General features: G+C 51.1%; 1 protein-coding gene across 2 annotated transcripts in view; it reads left to right on the plus strand.

The window, feature by feature from the left end:
* The first annotated feature begins 17,636 nt into the window (after positions 1-17,636).
* Positions 17,637-19,380, plus strand: part of POPDC2 (popeye domain cAMP effector 2) — a 102,967-nt gene continuing 101,223 nt past the window's right edge. Inside the window, exon 1 of one of the 2 annotated variants that reach the window (XM_073668722.1) lies at positions 17,637-17,841. In XM_073668722.1, the coding sequence (XP_073524823.1) occupies positions 17,820-17,841 (22 nt within the window). In that variant the 5' untranslated portion in view covers positions 17,637-17,819. The remainder of the gene's footprint in view (positions 17,842-19,380) is intronic. The other variant, XM_073668723.1, reaches the window with a different exon arrangement.

A 19,380-nucleotide genomic window follows, 5' to 3' on the forward strand; every position in this document is an offset into this window, starting at 1 on the left:
CCACACTGCTGCCCCTTATTCTCTAGACTTCTGCCCTTCCCCCAGCATATGGATATTGGCTTCTGGGCAGATCCTGACTGATGTCCGCCCGTTATTGTCTCATCACAGCTCGCAGTTATCATAAGTTCTGGGTTCTGTCACTTTTTTAGGACTGACCGCAGGTTCATCAGTTCTCTCCTGTATTTACACTATTCCTTTCTTGGATCTCACTGGACCTTTTCTCGTCCGTCTTTGGACTCTTTGCCATTTTTTATTTTTATTGTTATTTTTTTTCTTCTTCTGTGTGTTATTTTGTTATTTTCTTACTACACTGGTTATTGAGTTTTTCACATATGACTTTATGTAAGTGATATATTGGTTATATTTGCACACTTGATTAAGCATGCACATACTTTTTCTGTACACATCTCATAAGCATTTTTTATTTTTTTTATTAGTTTTTAGTATTTTTATTTATATAAATTTTTCATTTATTTCTGTTTATTTTTATTTCTATTTTATTTTTTTTTACCTTTTCTTTTCTTTATCTTTGCTTTGTCCCCTATGAACGTCTTAATATTCATCCTTATTGATATATTTTGCATCGTTATCCTCATTAACCTTTATGTCTGTGTTCAGGCCATGGATACTCGCCCTGTGTGTCCGTTACATACTTTGAGGAAGCCTCCAGTTTGGTGATACGCCTGATATTCCTGAGGAAGCCTCCAGTTTGTGACAATATTCGTGATATCCCTGTGGAAGCCTCCGGTGTGTTGCGAAACGCCTGATATCCCTGAGGACACCTCTTGGGTGTTGTGATACACCTGATATCCCTGGGGAAGCCTCCAGTGTGTTGCGAGACACCGGATATCACTGACAAAGCCTCCAGTGTGTGGCGATACGCCTGATATCCCTGAAAAAGCCTCCAGTGTGTGGCGGTACGCCTGATATCCCTGAAAAAGCCTCCAGTGTGTGGCGGTACGCCTGATATCCCTGAAAAAGCCTCCAGTGTGTGGCGGTACGCCTGAGATCCCTGACGAAGCCTCCAGTTTGTGGCGATATGCCAGATATCCCTGAGGAAGCCTCCAGTGTGTGAGGATACACCCGATATCCCTGACGAAGCCTACAGTGTGTGAGGATACGCCCGATATCCCTGAGGAAGCCTCCAGTGTGTGAGGATACACCCGATATCCCTGACGAAGCCTACAGTGTGTGAGGATACGCCCGATATCCCTGAGGAAGCCTACAGTGTGTGAGGATACACCTGATATCCCTGAGGAAGCCTCCAGTGTGTGAAGATATGCCTGATATCCCTGAGGAAGCCTACAGTGTGTGAGGATACGCCCGATATCCCTGAGGAAGCCTCCAGTGTGTGAGGATACGCCCGATATCCCTGAGGAAGCCTCCAGTGTGTGAGGATACGCCCGATATCCCTGAGGAAGCCTACAGTGTGTGAGGATACGCCTGATATCCCTGAGGAAGCCTACAGTGTGTGAGGATACACCTGATATCCCTGAGGAAGCCTCCAGTGTGTGAGGATGTTATGCACATGCCCGGACTGACTGGCGTGTGCGGGTGTTGTGATTCCACTGTGCCATGAACCGGAGAGTGCCTGGAGGGGCGTAACTAAGTATCTGCCCGATCCGACCAAGGTGGCACGACGGCATACGACGCCAGTGCACCAAGGAGGAACCGAGCAGAGGGACCAGGTGCTACTCCAGGACAGACCCCGGACACGGCTGTTGACCCACACAGGGGAATACAGGAACAGACTGGTAGGCTGGCACACAGACTGGTGGGTATAGACAGGCACGACTGGTATGCAGGCAGGCGGGTATGCAGGCAGGGGGGTACAGGAAAGCACAGCTAGAGTGCAGACAGGGAGGCACTAGCAGGTAGGAACACAGGCGGGATAGGACCCAGTACACACTGGGACTCAGGAACAATACAGGCAGAGGGGTACAGGCAAGCACAGCTAGAGTGCAGACAGGGAGGCACTAGCAGGTAGGGACACTGGCGGGATAGGACCCAGTACACACTGGGACTCAGGAACAGAACCACAGATGTGGCGGACAAACACAGCAGAGTGAGGCCGCCCAGAGAGGTGAGCGAGAACAGGGCAGGACAAGGCCGCCTAGAGCGGTGAGCAAAGGGTCAGAGCTGAGCGAGACTGCCGGAGCAGTGAGCAAGAGTAAAGCAGGACGAGACCGCCTGGAGCGGTGAGCAAGAGTAGAGCAGGACAAGGCCGCCAGGAGCGGTGAGCAAAGGGTCAGAGCTGAGCGAGACTGCCGGAGCAGTGAGCAAGAGTAAAGCAGGACGAGACCGCCTGGAGCGGTGAGCAAGAGTGGAGCAAGACTGCCGGAGCAGTGAGCAAAAGGATACGAGCGGAGCGAGACTGCCGGAGCAGCGAGCAAAAGGGTCCGAGCGGAGCAAGGCTGCCGGAGCAGCGAGCAAAGGAGTCAGAGCAGGCTAGAACCGCCGGAGCGGTGAGCAAAGGAGTCAGAGCAGGCTAGAACCGCCGGAGCGGTGAGCAAAGGAGTCAGAGCAGGCTAGAACCGCCGGAGCGGTGAGCAAAGGAGTCAGAGCAGGCTAGAACCGCCGGAGCGGTGAACAAAGGAATAGGAGCAGGCTAGAACCGCCGGAACGGTAAGCAAGGCAGAGCAGGGGGGACAGGGCTCTGTTCACACGGAACAGACAGGAAGAGAAAGGCAGAGCCAGATACCCACAGGATACTTGCAGTGAAGTAGCGAGTGGACCACAAACTCACAAACGGGAGTACAGAGACAACAAGCAGGAGTTAGGTACGAGTTCAGACTCTGCAGAAAAAGGAAGGGAACGGACATAGAGGCAAAACAGGTAAAGGATAGGAAAGAGTTCAGACTGGAACTGAGTGTACGGAGGAGACCGACACTGCAGCGGGATACAGGAGCGGGTCTGGGAATACGGCCCCCAGAGAGGCGGGACGAACAGGCAAGGAGAGTGTTCAGACAGGACAGACAAGATACAGGAACAGGTCTAGGTAATCGGCCCCTAGAAGGCGGGAGGAACAGGCTAGGAGCGTGTTCAGACAGGCCTGGAAATACAGCCTCCAGGATAGGCAGACAAGAGAACACAGACAGGACTCAGTTCAGACACGGGAACTGATACCGCAAGGCAGGAGACATAGACAGGACTCAGTTCAGACACGGGAACTGATACCACAAGGCAGGAGACATAGACAGGACTCAGCTCAGACACGGGAACTGATACCGCAAGGCAGGAGACATAGACAGGACTCAGTTCAGACACGGGAACTGATACCGCAAAGCAGGAGACAAAGAACGGGACCTGGCACCTTCAGAGTGCAAGCACACACTGAAAGAAACACTATGCTCAGGCAGGGATAGATGGGAGCAGCTGAGCTATATACCAGGTGACAGACAGCAATAGGCTGAGGACGCACAAGGGGTGTAATCCACAGCAGGTACAAAAAGCAGGAAGTGATCGGGCGCCGCCCTTAAGCAGCAGAAACAGACAAACAGACAGCAAAGAGGGAAGCCAGAGAGACATTCTGGACTGGAGATCAAGTGCGCGCTCTTGCACAGTGGGAGATGGACCACCATGCAAGGACGCCGCCAGGTATGTTACAGAGGATACGCCCGATATCCCTGAGGAAGCCTACAGTGTGTGAGGATACGCCTGATATCCCTGAGGAAGCCTACATTGTGTGAGGATACACCTGATATCCCTGAGGAAGCCTACAGTGTGTGAGGATACGCCTGATATCCCTGAGGAAGCCTACAGTGTGTGAGGATACACCCGATATCCCTGAGGAAGCCTCCAGTGTGTGAGGATACACCTGATATCCCTGAGGAAGCCTCCAGTGTGTGAGGATACACCCGATATCCCTGAGGAAGCCTACAGTGTGTGAGGATACACCCGATATCCCTGTGGAAGCCTCCAGTGTGTGAGGATACACCTGATATCCCTGAGGAAGCCTCCAGTGTGTGAGGATACACCCGATATCCCTGAGGAAGCCTACAGTGTGTGAGGATACACCCGATATCCCTGAGGAAGCCTACAGTGTGTGAGGATACACCCGATATCCCTGAGGAAGCCTACAGTGTGTGAGGATACACCCGATATCCCTGAGGAAGCCTCCAGTGTGTGGCGATACGCCCGATATCCCTGAGGAAGCCTCCAGTGTGTGGCGATACATGTGGGACTGTTTCCTGTCCTTCCGGTTCGTCTTTGGCCCAGGTTATGTGCACATGACGCTCATCTTTCCCACTTTACCAGTGGGTGATTTCTACTTGCTTCTTCTGCTTTTTGTTTTCTTCATTGATCCATTACTCTCCATGGTCGTTTTGGCTTCTGGTCAGTTGTGTTGCGGTTCACTTGCACCTTATTCTACGGCTTCTCATCCTGACATTTATGTCTTATGTGCTGTATTTTGCTTCTTTCTGGGTTTTTGATCTGTGCGTATCCCCTCAGGGCGGCTCTGTCTATTCTACTCCATTTTTGGCAGTCAGGTTTTGGAGTTTAGGTTGATCCTTACTGTGATCCTTCTTGGCTGCATTTTTTAAATATCTTTACTTTGTTTGGCTCATAATAAACTTTACAGATTTGTTTTTTTGACAAATGACCTTTGAGCTTTTCTTGGTGTTGTACTATGTTGTGGCTTCGGGGTGTACTATGTTGTGAGGTTTGGGGGTCCTCGGCCATTCTTCCTTGCAGATCCTCTCCAGTTCCGTCAGGTTGGATGGTGAACGTTGGTGGACGGCCATTTTCAGGTCTCTCCAGAGATGCTCAATTGGGTTTAGGTCAGGGCTCTGGCTGGGCCAGTCAAGAATGGTCACAGAGTTGTTCTGAAGCCACTCCTTTGTTATTTTAGCTGTGTGCTTAGGGTCATTGTCTTGTTGGAAGGTGAACCTTCGGCCAAGTCTGAGGTCCAGAGCACTCTGGAAGAGGTTTTCATCCAGGATATCTCTGTACTTGGCCGCATTCATGTTTCCTTCAATTGCAACCAGTCGTCCTGTCCCTGCAGCTGAAAAACACCCCCATAGCGTGGTGCTGCCACCACCATGTTTCACTGTTGGGATTGTATTGGGCAGGTGATGTGCAGTGCCTGGTTTTCTCCACACATACCACTTAGAATAATAACCAAAAAGTTCTATCTTCGTCTCATCAGACCAGAGAATCTTATTTCTCATAGTCTGAGAGTCCTTCATGTGTTTTTGCGCAAACTCTATGCGGGCTTTCATATGTCTTGCACTGAGGAGAGGCTTCCGTCAGGCCACTCTGCCATAAAGGCCCAACTGGTGGGGGGCTGCAGTGATAGTTGACTTTGTAGAACTTTCTCCCATCTCCCTACTGCATCTCTGGAGCTCAGCCACAGTGATCTTGGGGTTCTTCTTTACCTCTCTCACCAAGGCTCTTCTCCCACGATTGCTCAGTTTGGCTGAACGTCCAGGTCTAGGAAGACTTCTGGTGGTCCCAAACTTCTTCCATTTAAGGATTATCGAGGCCACTGTGCTCTTAGGAACCTTGAGTAATGCAGAAATTCTTTTGTAACCTTGGCCAGATCTGTGCCTTGCCACAATTCTGTCTCTGAGCTCCTTGGGCAGTTCCTTTGAGCTCATGATTCTCATTTGGTCTGACATGCACTGTGAGCTGTGAGGTCTTATATAGGTGTGTGCCTTTCCTAATCAAGTCCTATCAGTTTAATGAAACACAGCTGGACTCCAATGAAGGAGTAGAACCATCTCAAGGAGGATCACAAGGAAATGGACAGCATGTGACTTATATATGAGTGTCTGAGCGAAGGGTCTGAATACTTATGACCATGGGATATTTCAGTTTTTCTTTTTTAGTAAATTTGCAAAATGTTCTACATTTCTGTTTTTTTACAGTCAAGATGGGGCGCAGAGTGGACTTTAATGAGAAAAAAATGAACTTTTTAGAATTTACCAAATGGCTGCAATGAAACAAAGGGGTCTGAATACTTTCCATACCCTCTATATGTTGTAGGGTTGGGGTGTACTATGTTGTGGGGTTGTGGTGTACTATCTTGTGGGGTTGGGGTGTACTATGTTCTGGGATTGGGGTGTACTATGTTGTGGGGTTGCGGTGTACTACATTGTGGGGTCGGGGTGTACTATGTTGTGGGGTTGGGGTGTACTATGTTGTGGGGTTGGGGTGTACTATGTTGTGGGGTCTGGGTGTACTATGTTGTGGAGTCTGGGTGTACTATGTTGTGGGGTTGAAAGTACTATGTTGTAGGGTTGGGGTGTACTATGTTGTAGAGTTGTGTACTATGTTGTGGAGTTGTGTACTATGTTGTGGGGTCAGGGTGTACTATGTTGTAGGGTCGGGATGTTCGAGGTTGTGGTGTACTATGTTGTGGGGTTGAAAGTACTATGTTGTAGGGTTGGGATGTTCTATGTTGTGGGGTTGTGGTGTACTATGTTGTAGCGTCGGGGTGTTCGAGGTTGTTGTGTACTATGTTGTGGGGTTGGGGTGTACTATATTCTGGGGTTTGGGTGTACTATGTTGTGAGGTTGTCGTGTACTATGTTGTGGGGTACTATGTTGTGGGGTTGGGGTGTGGTATGTTGTGGGGTTGTGGTGTACTATGTTGTGGCTTCGGGGTGTACTATATTGTGGAATTGTGGTGTACTGTGTTGTGGGTTCGGGGTGTACATTGTTGTGGGGTTGTGGTGTATTATGTTGTACGGTTGTGTACTATGTTGTGGGTTCGGGGTGTACATTGTGGGGTTGTGGTGTGCTAAGTTGTGGGTTTGGGGTGTACTATGTTCTGGGGTTGGAGTGTACTATGTTGTGGTGTACTATGTTGTGGGGTCGGGGTGTACTATGTTGTGGAGTCAGGGTATACTATGTTGTGGGGTCGGGGTGTACTATTTTGTGGGGTCGGGGTGTTCTATGTTGTGGGGTCAGGGTGTTCTATGTTGTAAGGTCGGGGTTTTCTATGTTGTGGGGTTGGGGTGTACTATGTTGTGGGGTTGGGGTGTACTATGTTATAGGGTCGGGGTGTTCTATGTTGTGGGGTTGTAGTGTACTATGGGGTATACTGTGTTGTGGGGTTGTGGTGTACGATGTTGTGAAGTTGTGTACTATGTTTTGGGGTTGGGGTGTACTTTGTGGTGGGGTTGTGGTGTACTATGTTGTGGGGTCGGGGTGTACTATGTTGCTTGGTTGGTGTGTACTATGTTGCGGGGTCGGGTGTACTATGTTGCGGGGTTGGGGTGTACTATGTTGCGGGGTTGGGGTGTACTATGTTCTGCGGTTGGGGTGTACTATGTTCTGCGGTTGGGGTGTACTATGTTGTGGGGTTGGGGTGTACTATGTTGTGGGGTTGGGGTGTACTATGTTCTGCGGTTGGGGTGTACTATGTTGTGGGGTTGAGGTGTACTATGTTGTGGGGTTGGGCTGTACTATGTTGTGGGGTCGGGGTGTACTATGTTGTGGGGTTGTGGTGTAATATGTTGTGAGGTTGTGGTGTACTATGTTGTGGGGTTGGGGTGTACTATGTTGTGGGGTCAGGGTGTTCTATGTTGTGGGGTTGTAGTGTACTATGTTGTGGGGTTGTAGTGTACTATGTTGTGGGGTTGTGGTATACTATGTTCTGAGGTTGTGGTGTACTATGTTTTGGGGTTCTGTTGTACTTTGTTTTGGGGTCAGGTGTACTTTGTTGTGGGGTTGGGGTGTACTGTTGTGGGGTGGGGGGTATAATGTGGGGTTGTGGGTCGGGGTGTACTATGTTCTGGGGTTGTGATGTACTATGCTCTGGAGTACGGGTGTACTATGTTGTGGGGTTGGGAAGTACTATGTTGTAGGGTTGGGGTGTACTATGTTGTGGTGTACTATGTTGTGAGGTTGTGGTGTACTATGTTTTGGTTTCGGGTGTACTTTGTTGTGGGGTTGGGGTGTACTATGTTCTCGGGTTGGGGTGTACTATGTTATCGGGTTGGGTTGTACTATGTTGTGGTGTACTATATTGTGGGGTTGGGGTGTACTATGTTGTGGGGTTGGGGTGTACTGTGGGGTTGGGGTGTACTATGTTGTGGGGTCCGGGTGTACTATGTTTTGGGGTTGGAAAGTACTATGTTGTAGGGTTGGGGTGTTCTATGTTGTGGGGTCGTAGTGTACTATGTTGTGGGGTTGGGGTGTACTATGTTGTGGGGTTGTGGTGTACTATGTTGTGAGGTTGTGGTGTACTATGTTTTGGGGTTGTGTTGTACTTTGTTTTGGGGTCAGGTGTACTTTGTTGTGGGGTTGGGGTGTACTGTTGTGGGGTGGGGGGTATAATGTTGTGGGGTTGTGGTGTACTGTGTTGTGGGGTCGGGGTGTACTATGTTCTGGGGTTGTGGTGTACTATGTTGTGAGTTCGGGGTGTACATTGTTGTGGCGTTGTGGTGTACTATGTTGGGGGGTTGTGGTGTGGTATGTTGTGGGGTTGTGGTGTACTATGTTGTGGGGTGGGGTGTACTATATTGTGGGGTTGGGATGTGTTATGTTGTGGAGTTGTGGTGCGCTATGTTGTGGGTCTGGTGTGTGGTATGTTGTGGGGTTGGGGTGTGCTATGTTGTGGGGTTGGGGTGTACTATGTTGTGGGGTTGGGGTGTACTATGTTGGGGTGTTCTATGTTGTAGGGTTGGGGTGTATTATGTTGTAGGGTTGTGGTGTACTATGTTGTGGATTCGAGGTGTACTATATTCTGGGGTTGGAGTGTACTATGTTGTGTCGTGTATGTTGTGTGGTTGGGGTGTACTATGTTGTGGGGTTGGGGTGCACTATGTTGCGGGGTCGGGGTGTACTATGTTGCGGGGTCGGGGTGTACTATGTTGTGGGGTCGGGGTGTACTATGTTGTGGGATCTGGGTGTACTATGTTGTGGGGTCAGGGTGTTCTATGTTGTGGGGTTGTAGTGTACTATGTTGTGGGGTTGGGGTGTACTATGTTGTGGGGTTGGGGTGTACTATGTTATAGGGTCGGGTGTTCTATGTTGTGGGGTTGTAGTGTACTATGGGGTATACTGTGTTGTGGGGTTGTGGTGTACTATGTTTTGAGGTTGGGGTGTACTTTGTGGTGGGGTTGGGGTGTACTATGTTGTGGGGTCGGGGTGTACTATGTTGCTTGGTTGGGGTGTACTATGTTGCAGGGTCGGGTGTACTATGTTGCGGGGTTGGGGTGTACTATGTTGCGGGGTCGGGTGTACTATGTTGCGGGGTTGGAGTGTAGTATGTTCTGGGGTTGGGGTGTAGTATGTTCTGGGGTTGGGGTGTACTATGTTCTGGGGTTGGGGTGTACTATGTTCTCGGGTTGTGGTGTACTATGTTGTAGGGTTGGGGTGTTCTATGTTGTGGGGTTGGGGTGTACTATGTTGTGGGGTTGGGGTGTACTATGTTCTGCGGTTGGGGTGTACTATGTTCTCGGGTTGTGGTGTACTATGTTGTGGGGTCAGGGTGTACTATGTTGTGGGGTTGTGGTGTACTATGTTGTGGGGTTTGGGTGTACTATGTTGTGAGGTTGTCGTGTACTATGTTGTGGGGTACTATGTTGTGGGTTGGGGTGTAGTACTTTGTGGGGTTGGGGTGTGGTATGTTGTGGGGTTGTGGTGTACTGTGTTGTGGCTTCGGGGTGTACTATGTTGTGGAATTGTGTACTATGTTGTGAGTTCGGGGTGTACATTATTGTGGGGTTGTGGTGTATTATGTTATACGGTTGTGGTGTACTATGTTGTGGGTTCGGGGTGTACATTGTGGGGTTGTGGTGTGCTAAGTTGTGGGTTCGGGGTGTACTATGTTCTGGGGTTGGAGTGTACTATGTTGTGGTGTACTATGTTGTGGGGTCGGGTGTACTATGTTGTGGGGTCAGGGTATACTATGTTGTGGGGTCGGGGTATACTATGTTGTGGGGTCGGGGTGTACTATTTTGTGGGGTCGGGGTGTACTATGTTGTGGGGTCGGGGTGTTCTATGTTGTGGGGTCGAAGTGTTCTATGTTGTGGGGTCGGGGTGTTCTATGTTGTAAGGTCGGGGTTTTCTATGTTGTGGGGTTGGGGTGTACTATGTTGTGGGGTTGGGGTGTACTATGTTGTGGGGTTGGGGTGTACTATGTTGTGGGGTTGGGGTGTTCTATATTGTGGGGTTGGGGTGTTCTATGTTGTGGGGTTGGGGTGTTCTATGTTGTGGGGTTGGGGTGTTCTATGTTGTGGTGTACTATGTTGTGTGGTGGTGTATGTTGTGGGGTTGGGGTGCACTATGTTGCGGGGTCGGGGTGTACTATGTTGTGGGGTCGGGGTGTACTATGTTGTGGGATCTGGGTTTACTATGTTGTGGGGTCAGGGTGTTCTATGTTGTGGGGTTGTAGTGTACTATGATGTGGGGTTGTGGTGTACTATGTTGTGGGGTTGGGGTGTACTATGTTATAGGGTCGGGGTGTTCTATGTTGTGGGGTTGTAGTGTACTTTGGGGTATACTGTGTTGTGGGGTTGTGGTGTACGATGTTGTGAAGTTGTGTACTATGTTTTGGAGTTGTGGTGTACTATGTTTTGGGGTTGGGGTGTACTTTGTGGTGGGGTTGGGGTGTACTATGTTGTGGGGCCTGGGTGTACTATGTTGCTTGGTTGGGGTGTACTATGTTGCGGGGTTGGGGTGTACTATGTTCTGCGGTTGGGGTGTACTATGTTGTGGGGTTGAGGTGTACGATGTTGTGGGGTTGGGGTGTACTATGTTGTAGGGTTGGGGTGTACTATGTTGTAGGGTTGGGGTGTACTATGTTGTGCAGTTGTGTACTATGTTGTGAGGTTGTGGTGTACTATGTTCTCGGGTTGGGGTGTACTATGTTGTGGGGTTGGGGTGTACTATGTTGTGGGGTACGGGTGTACTATGTTGTGGGGTTGGGGTGTACAATGTTGTAGGGTTGGGGTGTACTATGTTGTAGGGTTGGGGTGTACTATGTTGTGCAGTTGTGTACTATGTTGTGGGGTTGTAGTGTACTATGTTCTCGGGTTGGGGTGTACTATGTTGTGGGGTTGGGGTGTACTATGTTGTGGGGTACGGGTGTACTATGTTGTGGGGTTGGGGTGTACAATGTTGTAGGGTTGGGGTGTACTATGTTGTAGGGTTGGGAGGTACTATGTTGTGCAGTTATGTACTATGTTGTGGTGTACTATGTTGTGAGGTTGTGGTGTACTATGTTTTAGTTTCGGGTGTACTTTGTTGTGGGGTTGGGGTGTACTATGTTCTCGGGTTGGGGTGTACTATATTGTGGTGTACTATATTGTGGGGTTGGGGTGTACTGTGGGGTTGGGGTGTACTATGTTGTGGAGTTGTGTACTATGTTGTGGAGTTGTGTACTATGTTGTAGGGTCGGGGTTTTCTATGTTGTGGGGTTGTGGTGTACTATGTTGTGAGGTTGTGGTTTACTATGTTTTGGGGTTGTGTTGTACTTTGTTTTGGGGTCGGGTGTACTTTGTTGTGGGGTTGGGGTGTACTGTTGTGGGGTGGGGGGTATAATGTTGTGGTGTACTGTGTTGTGGGGTTGGGGTGTACTATGTTCTGGGGTTGTGGTGTACTATGTTCTGGGGTTTGGGTGTACTATGTTGTGAGTTGGGGTGTACTATGTTTTGGGGTTGGGGTGTGCTATGTTGTGGGGCTGGTGTGTGGTATGTTGTGGTGTGCTATGTTGTGGGGTTGGGGTGTACTATGTTGTGAGTTCGGGGTGTACATTGTTGTGGCGTTGTGTGCTATGTGGTGGGGTGTACTATGTTGTGGGGTTGGGGTGTGGTATATTGTGGGGTTGTGGTGTACTATGTTGTGGGGTGGGGTGTACTATATTGTGGGGTTGGGATGTGTTATGTTGTGGGGTTGTGGTGTGCTATGTTGTGGGGCTGGTGTGTGGTATGTTGTGGGGTTGGGGTGAGCTATGTTGTGGGGTTGGGGTGTGCATTGTTGTGGCGTTGTGGTGTGCTATGTTGTGGGGTGGGGTGTACTATGTTGTGGGGTTGGGGTGTGATATGTTGTGGGGTTGTGGTGTACTATGTTGTGGGGTGGGGTGTACTATATTGTGGGGTTGGGATGTGCTATGTTGTGGGGTTGGGGTGTGCTATGTTGTGGGGTTGGGATGTACTATGTTGCGGGTTCGGGGTGTACTATGTTGTGGGATGGGGGTGTACTTTGTTGTGGGTTTGGGATGTATTATGTTGTAGGATTGTGGTGTACTATGTTGTGGATTCGGGGTGTACTATGTTCTGGGGTTGGGGTGTACTATGTTGTGGTGTGCTATGTTGTGTGGTTGGGGTGTGCTATGTTGTGGTGTACTATGTTGGGGTGTGCTATGTTGTGGTGTACTATGTTGGGGTGTACTATGTTGTGGGGTTGGGGTGTACTATGTTGTGGATTCGGGGTGTACTATGTTCTGGGGTTGAGGTGTACTATGTTGTGGTGTGCTATGTTGTGGGGTTGGGGTGTGCTATGTTGTGGGGTTGTGGTGTACTATGTTGTGGGGTTCTGGTGTACTATGTCGTGGGGTTGGGGTGTACTATGTTGTGTGGTTTTGGTGTACTATGTTGTGGGTTTGGGGTGTGCTATGTTGTGGGGTTGGGGTGTACTATGTTGTGGGTTCGGGGTGTACTATGTTGTAGTGTACTATGTTTTGGGGTTGGGGTGTTCTATGTTGTGGGGTCGACTATGTTGTGGGTTTGGGGTGTGCTATGTTGTGGGGTTGGGGTGTACTATGTTGAGGGGTTGTGGTGTACTATGTTGTAGTGTACTATGTTCTGGGTTTGGGGTGTACTATGTTGTGGGGTTGGGGTGTACTATGTTGTGAGGTCGTGGTGTACTATGTTGTGGGGTTGTGGTGTACCATGTTGTGGGTTCGGGGTGTACTATGTTGTGGGATTGTGGTGTGGTATGTTGTGGGATTGGGGTGTACTATATTCTCGGATTGGGGTGTACTATGTTGTGGGGTTGGGGTGTACTATGTTGTGGTGTACTATGTTGCTGGGTCGGGCTGTACCATGACGTGGTGTACCATGTTGTGGGTTCGGGGTGTACTTTGTTGTGGGATTGTGGTGTGGTATGTTGTGGGGTTGGAGTGTGCTATGTTCTCGGATTGGGGTGTACTTTTTTGTGCGGTTGTGGTGTACTATGTTGTGAGTTCAGGGTGTACTATGTTGTGGGTTCAGGGTGTACTATGTTGTGGGGTCGGGGTGTACTATGTTGTGGGGTCGGGGTGTACCATGTTTTGGGGTTCGGGTGTACCGTGTTGTGGGGTTGGGGTGTACCATGTTGTGGGGTACCATGTTGTGGGGTTGTGGTTTACCGTGTTGTGGGGTTGTGGTGTACTATGTTGTGGGTTCGGGGTGTACTATGTTGTGGGTTCGGGGGTACATACTATGTCGTTCGGTTGGGGTGTACTATGTCGTGGGGTTGGGGTGCACTGTCGTGGGGTTGTGGTGTACTATGTCGTGGGGTCGGGGTGTGCTATGTTGTGGGGTTGGGGTGCACTATGTCGTGGGGTTGTGGTGTACTATGTCGTGGGGTCGGGGTGTACTATGTCGTGGGGTTGGGGTGCACTATGTCGTGGGGTTGTGGTGTACTATGTCGTGGGGTTGTGGTGTACTATGTCGTGGGGTTGTGGTGTACTATGTCTTGGGGTCGGGATGTACTATGTTGTCTGGTCGGGGTATACTATGTTGGAGTGTACTATGTTGTGGTGTCGGGGTGTACTCTGTTGTGGGGTTGTGGTGTACTATGTTGTGGGTTTGTGGTGTACTATGTTGGGGTGTGCTATGTTGTGGGGTTGGGGTGTACTATGTTGTGGGGTTGTGGTGTACTGTGTTGTGGGGTCGGGTTGTACTATGTTGTGGGTTCGGGGTGTACTATGTTGGGGTGTACTATGTTCTCGAATTGGGGTGTACTTTGTTGTAGGGTTGGGTGTACTATGTTGTGGGGTCGGGGTGTACCATGTTATGGGGTCGGGGTGTGCCATGTTGTGGGGTCGGGGTGTACCATGTTGTGGTGTACCATGTTGTGTGTTCGGGGTGTACTTGGTTGTGGGATTGTGGTGTGGTATGTTGTGGGGTTGGGGTGTACTATGTTGGGGTGTACTATGTTCTCGAATTGGGGTGTACTTTGTTGTAGGGTTGGGTGTACCATGTTGTGGGGTCGAGGTGTACCATGTGGGGTCGGGGTGTACCATGTTGTGGTGTACCATGTTGTGGGTTCGGGGTGTACTTGGTTGTGGGATTGTGGTGTGGTATGTTGTGGGGTTGGGGTGTACTATGTTCTCGGATCGGGGTGTACTGTGTTGTGGGGTTGTGGTGTACTATGTTGTGTGTTCAGGGTGTACTATGTTGTGGGGTCGGGGTGTACTGTGTTGTGGGGTTGTGGTGTACTATGTTGTGGGTTTGTGGTGTACTATGTTGGGGTGTGCTATGTTGTGGGGTTGGGGTGTACTATGTTGTGGGGTTGTGGTGTACTATGTTGTGGGGTCGGGTTGTACTATGTTGTGGGGTCGGGGTGTGCTATGTTGGGGTGTACTATGTTCTCGAATTGGGGTGTACTTTGTTGTAGGGTTGGGTGTACTATGTTGTGGGGTCGGGGTGTACCATGTTGTGGGGTCGGGGTGTGCCATGTTGTGGGGTCGGGGTGTACCATGTTGTGGTGTACCATGTTGTGTGTTCGGGGTGTACTTGGTTGTGGGATTGTGGTGTGGTATGTTGTGGGGTTGGGGTGTACTATGTTGTGGGGTTGGGTTGTACTATGTTGGGGTGTACTATGTTCTCGAATTGGGGTGTACTTTGTTGTAGGGTTGGGTGTACCATGTTGTGGGGTCGAGGTGTACCATGTGGGGTCGGGGTGTTCCATGTTGTGGTGTACCATGTTGTGGGTTCGGGGTGTACTTGGTTGTGGGATTGTGGTGTGGTATGTTGTGGGGTTGGGGTGTACTATGTTCTCGGATCGGGGTGTACTGTGTTGTGGTGTACTATGTTGTGTGTTCAGGGTGTACTATGTTGTGGGGTCGGGGTGTACTGTGTTGTGGGGTCGGGGTGTACTATGTTGTGGGTTCAGGGTGTACTATGTTGTGGATTCAGGATGTTCTATGTTGTGGGGTCGAGGTGTACTGTTCTGTGGGGTCGGGGTGTACTGTGTTGTGGGGTCGGGGTGTACTATGTTGTGGGGTCGGGGTATACTATGTTGGGGTGTACTATGTTCTCGGATTGGGGTGTACTTTGTTGTGGGGTTGGGGTGTACTATGTTGTGGGGTCGGGGTGTACCATGTTGTGTGGTTGGGGTGTACCATGTTGTGTTGTACCATGTTGTGGGTTTGGGGTGTACTTTGTTGTGGGATTGTGGTGTGGTATGTTGTGGGGTTGGGGTGTACTATGTTCTCAGATTGGGGTGTACTTTGTTGTGGGGTTGTGGTGTACTATGTTGTTGGTTCAGGGTGTACCATGTTGTGGGGTCTGGGTGTACCATGTTGTGGGGTTAGGGTGTAGCATGTTGTGGGGTTGGGGTACACCCTGAACCTACAACATAGTACACCACAACCCACAACAAAGTAAACCCCAATCTGAGAACATAGTACACCCCAACCCTTCAACATACCACACCACAATCCCACAACAAAGTACACCCCGAACCCACAACATGGTACACCAAAACATGGTACACCCCAGACCCAACAACATATTACACCCCAACATAGTACACCCGGACCCCACAATATAGTACACTCCGACCCCCCAACATAGTACATCCCGACCCCACGACATACTACACCACAACCCCACGACATAGTACATCACAACATACTATGTTGTGGGGTCGGGGTGTACTATGTTGTGGAGTCGGGTTGTACTATGTTGTGGGGTCGGGATGTACTATGTTGGGGTGTACTATGTTGTGGGGTCGGAGTGTACTATGTTGTGCAGTCAGGGTATACTATGTTGGGGTGTACTATGTTGTGGGGTTGCGATGTACTATGTTGGGGTGTACTATGTTGTGGGGTCGGGTGTACTATGTTGTGGGGTTGCGGTGTACTACGTTGGGGTGTACTATGTTGCGGGGTTGGGGTGTACTATGTTGTGGGGTCGGGGTGTACTATTTTGGGGTGTACGATGTTGTGGGGTCGGGGTGTACTATGTTGTGGGTTTGCGGTGTACTATGTTGGGGTGTACTATGTTGCGGGGTCGGGGTGTACTATGTTGTTGGGTCGGGGTGTACTATGTTGTGCAGTCGGGGTGTACTATGTTGGGGTGAACTATGTTGTGGGGTCGGGGTTTACTCTGTTGAGGTGTACTATGTTGTGCAGTCGGGGTGTACTCTGTTGGGGTGTACTATGTTGTGCAGTCGGGGTATGCTCTGTTGGGGTGTACTATGTTGTGGGGTCGGGGTGTACTCTGTTGTGTACTATGTTGTGGGGTCGGGGTGTACTCTGTTGGGGTGTACTATGTTGTGGGGTCGGGGTATACTCTGTTGGGGTGTACTATGTTGTGGGGTCGGGGTGTACTCTGTTGGGGTGTACTTTGTTGTGGGGTCGGGGTATACTCTGTTGGGGTGTACTATGTTGTGGGGTCGGGGTGTACTATGTTGGGGTGTACTATGTTGTTGGTTCGGGGTGTACTATGTTGGGGTGTACTGTGTTGTTGGTTCGGGGTGTACTATGTTGGGGTGTACTGTGTTGTTGGTTCGGGGTGTACTATGTTGGGGTGTACTATGCTGTGGGGTCGGGATGTACTATGTTGTTAGGTCGGGGTGTACTATGTTGTTGGGTCGGGGTGTACTATGTTGGGGTGTACTATGTTGTTGGGTCGGGGTGTACTATGTTGGGGTGTACTATGTTGTGGGGTCGGGATGTACTATGTTGTTAGGTCGGGTTGTACTATGTTGGGGTGTACTATGTTGTTAGGTCGGGGTGTACTATGTTGGGGTGTACTATGTTGTGGGGTCGGGATGTACTATGTTGTTAGGTCGGGGTGTACTATGTTGTTGGGTCGGGGTGTACTATGTTGTTAGGTCGGGGTGTACTATGTTGTTGGGTCGGGGTGTACTATGTTGTTAGGTCGGGGTGTACTATGTTGGGGTGTACTATGTTGTGGGGTCGGGATGTACTATGTTGTTAGGTCGGGGTGTACTATGTTGTTGGGTCGGGGTGTACTATGTTGTTGGGTCGGGGTGTACTATGTTGGGGTGTACTATGTTGTGGGGTCGGGGTGTACTCTGTTGTGGGGTCGGGGTGTACTATGTTGGGGTGTACTATGTTGTTGGGTCGGGGTGTACTATGTTGTTGGGTCGGGGTGTACTATGTTGGGGTGTACTATGTTGTGGGGTCGGGGTGTACTATGTTGTTGGGTCGGGGTGTACTATGTTGGGGTGTACTATGTTGTTGGGTCGGGGTGTACTATGTTGTTGGGTCGGGGTGTACTATGTTGGGGTGTACTATGTTGTGGGGTCGGGGTGTACTCTGTTGTGGGGTTGTTGTCCTCTCATCGGGCCCCGTCCTGTAGTCTCCGCCTGTGACCCCACATCTCCCACAATGCAGCGCTACAGATCCTCATTTCCTCTGATCTGTCACCTGTGGATCCCAATCAGATGTGAAACGTGCCATCATTCTCGTCCCTGGCCTTGGTGTGCTGTGACTTGTGGTGTATGACAGGTGCCGGCCCCGTCGCCTCCTCCCTGCAGCCTCTCACCTGGTTGCCGCCCTCTCCCCGGCTGCGGCTCCTCTTACTGTTGTGTCCCTATGGGGCCCCGTGAATAATTTATCACTCAGTGTAAGTAACCCCCGGAGCTCCCGGCAGTGGTACATCGGCGCCTGTCTGCTCCGGAGAGGAGATGTGCTCCGCGCCCTGGTCAGGTGAGTGCCCACATGGTGCCCGTCGTACTGAAGCTTCCTCGCCGGCTGGGTGCCCGTGCCGCACCCTCCTCGGCAGCGGTACTTCTCCCCGTACACCGGACCCGCAGCCTCTAGCGCTGACATCTCTGCGGGTGTGGCGGGCGTTGTGCCGCTCTCTGTGCTGCTGCCGCTGGGGATTTCCCTGCTGGACGGCACTTATCTCACACTATGCCCTGGAAATGTGCAAAAGTTAGTGCACCCAGCGCTGTGGAGGCGGCTTCCATGGTGCCCACGACCGCGGGTGAAGTCTCCATTTCAGTCTGTCGTCAGCTGATATATGAAGAGCCGCGCTGGGGTCGGGTTTGGGCGTTGATGGCGCCCTGGTTCATGATCTTGATCCAAGAGCTTACACTCTAATTTCTGCTGCTGATTCTGCCCAGCATTCTCATATAAACAGCAGCAACAAATGGTTAACTTCTTACTCCATTAGCTGTGGGCACCGTGCCAAGCTGGCACCAAGCGAGGAAAGTCTCATCACTGGCAGGGGTGTAACACCACCGCCCCCGGATAGGGTGTAGTGGTATCCTCCATTATGGTGGCGGCTCTGACTCCGGGGCAGACCAGGGCGTGCTGTGGGGGGATCGGGCGCCGGCTGTCCTCACTCGCTGGCAGTAGATATTGTGGGATAGGTGCTGGCTCTCAGGAGTCTGGGAGAGCTGGGTGACCACCCCTGGGGGAGAGGTAACAGGGCTGATATTTGTTGTCAACCAGGGAAGGACTTGTGGTTCTGGGGGCGCCATGGTCCTCGCTGCCCCCCCGCCATGACAGATAACTCCTATCAGGCTGCCATGTGCTAAATCTGTCCCTCATTATCCTGCTCTGTGTCCGCTCTCACTCACCAGCTGCCGCAGATAGAGGCGAGAATCACAGGACGCCCGTGCTCGACGTCACATGAGCAGCGCACGGCGCCATTACCGTATACCGCCATATACCAGATACAGCAAGGACTCCCTGCACCAAGAGGAACGCCGCCTGCAAATAAATTACTAAAACTGCATGTCACCAGTCTCTGCCCGCCCCGCATGTCACCAGTCTCTGCCCGCCCCGCATGTCACCAGTCTCTGCCCGCCCCGCATGTCACCTGTCTCTGCCCTCCCTGCATGTCACCAGTCTCTGCCCGCCCCGCATGTCACCTGTCTCTGCCCTCCCTGCATGTCACCAGTCTCTGCCCTCTCTGCATGTCACCAGTCTCTGCCCGCCCCGCATGTCACCTGTCTCTGCCCTCTCCGCATGTCACCTGTCTCTGCCCTCTCTGCATGTCACCAGTCTCTGCCCGCCCCGCATGTCACCAGTCTCTGCCCTCCCTGCATGTCACCTGTCTCTGCCCTCTCTGCATGTCACCAGTCTCTGCCCGCCCCGCATGTCACCTGTCTCTGCCCTCCCTGCATGTCACCAGTCTCTGCCCGCCCCGCATGTCACCTGTCTCTGCCCTCCCCGCATGTCACCAGTCTCTGCCCTCCCTGCATGTCACCTGTCTCTGCCCTCCCTGCATGTCACCAG

The sequence above is a fragment of the Phyllobates terribilis genome, unplaced genomic scaffold (assembly GCF_046119375.1).
Source record: "Phyllobates terribilis strain yellow unplaced genomic scaffold, ASM4611937v1 Scaffold_2__4_contigs__length_985480577, whole genome shotgun sequence".
In the NCBI taxonomy this organism is placed as follows: Eukaryota; Metazoa; Chordata; class Amphibia; order Anura; family Dendrobatidae; genus Phyllobates; species Phyllobates terribilis.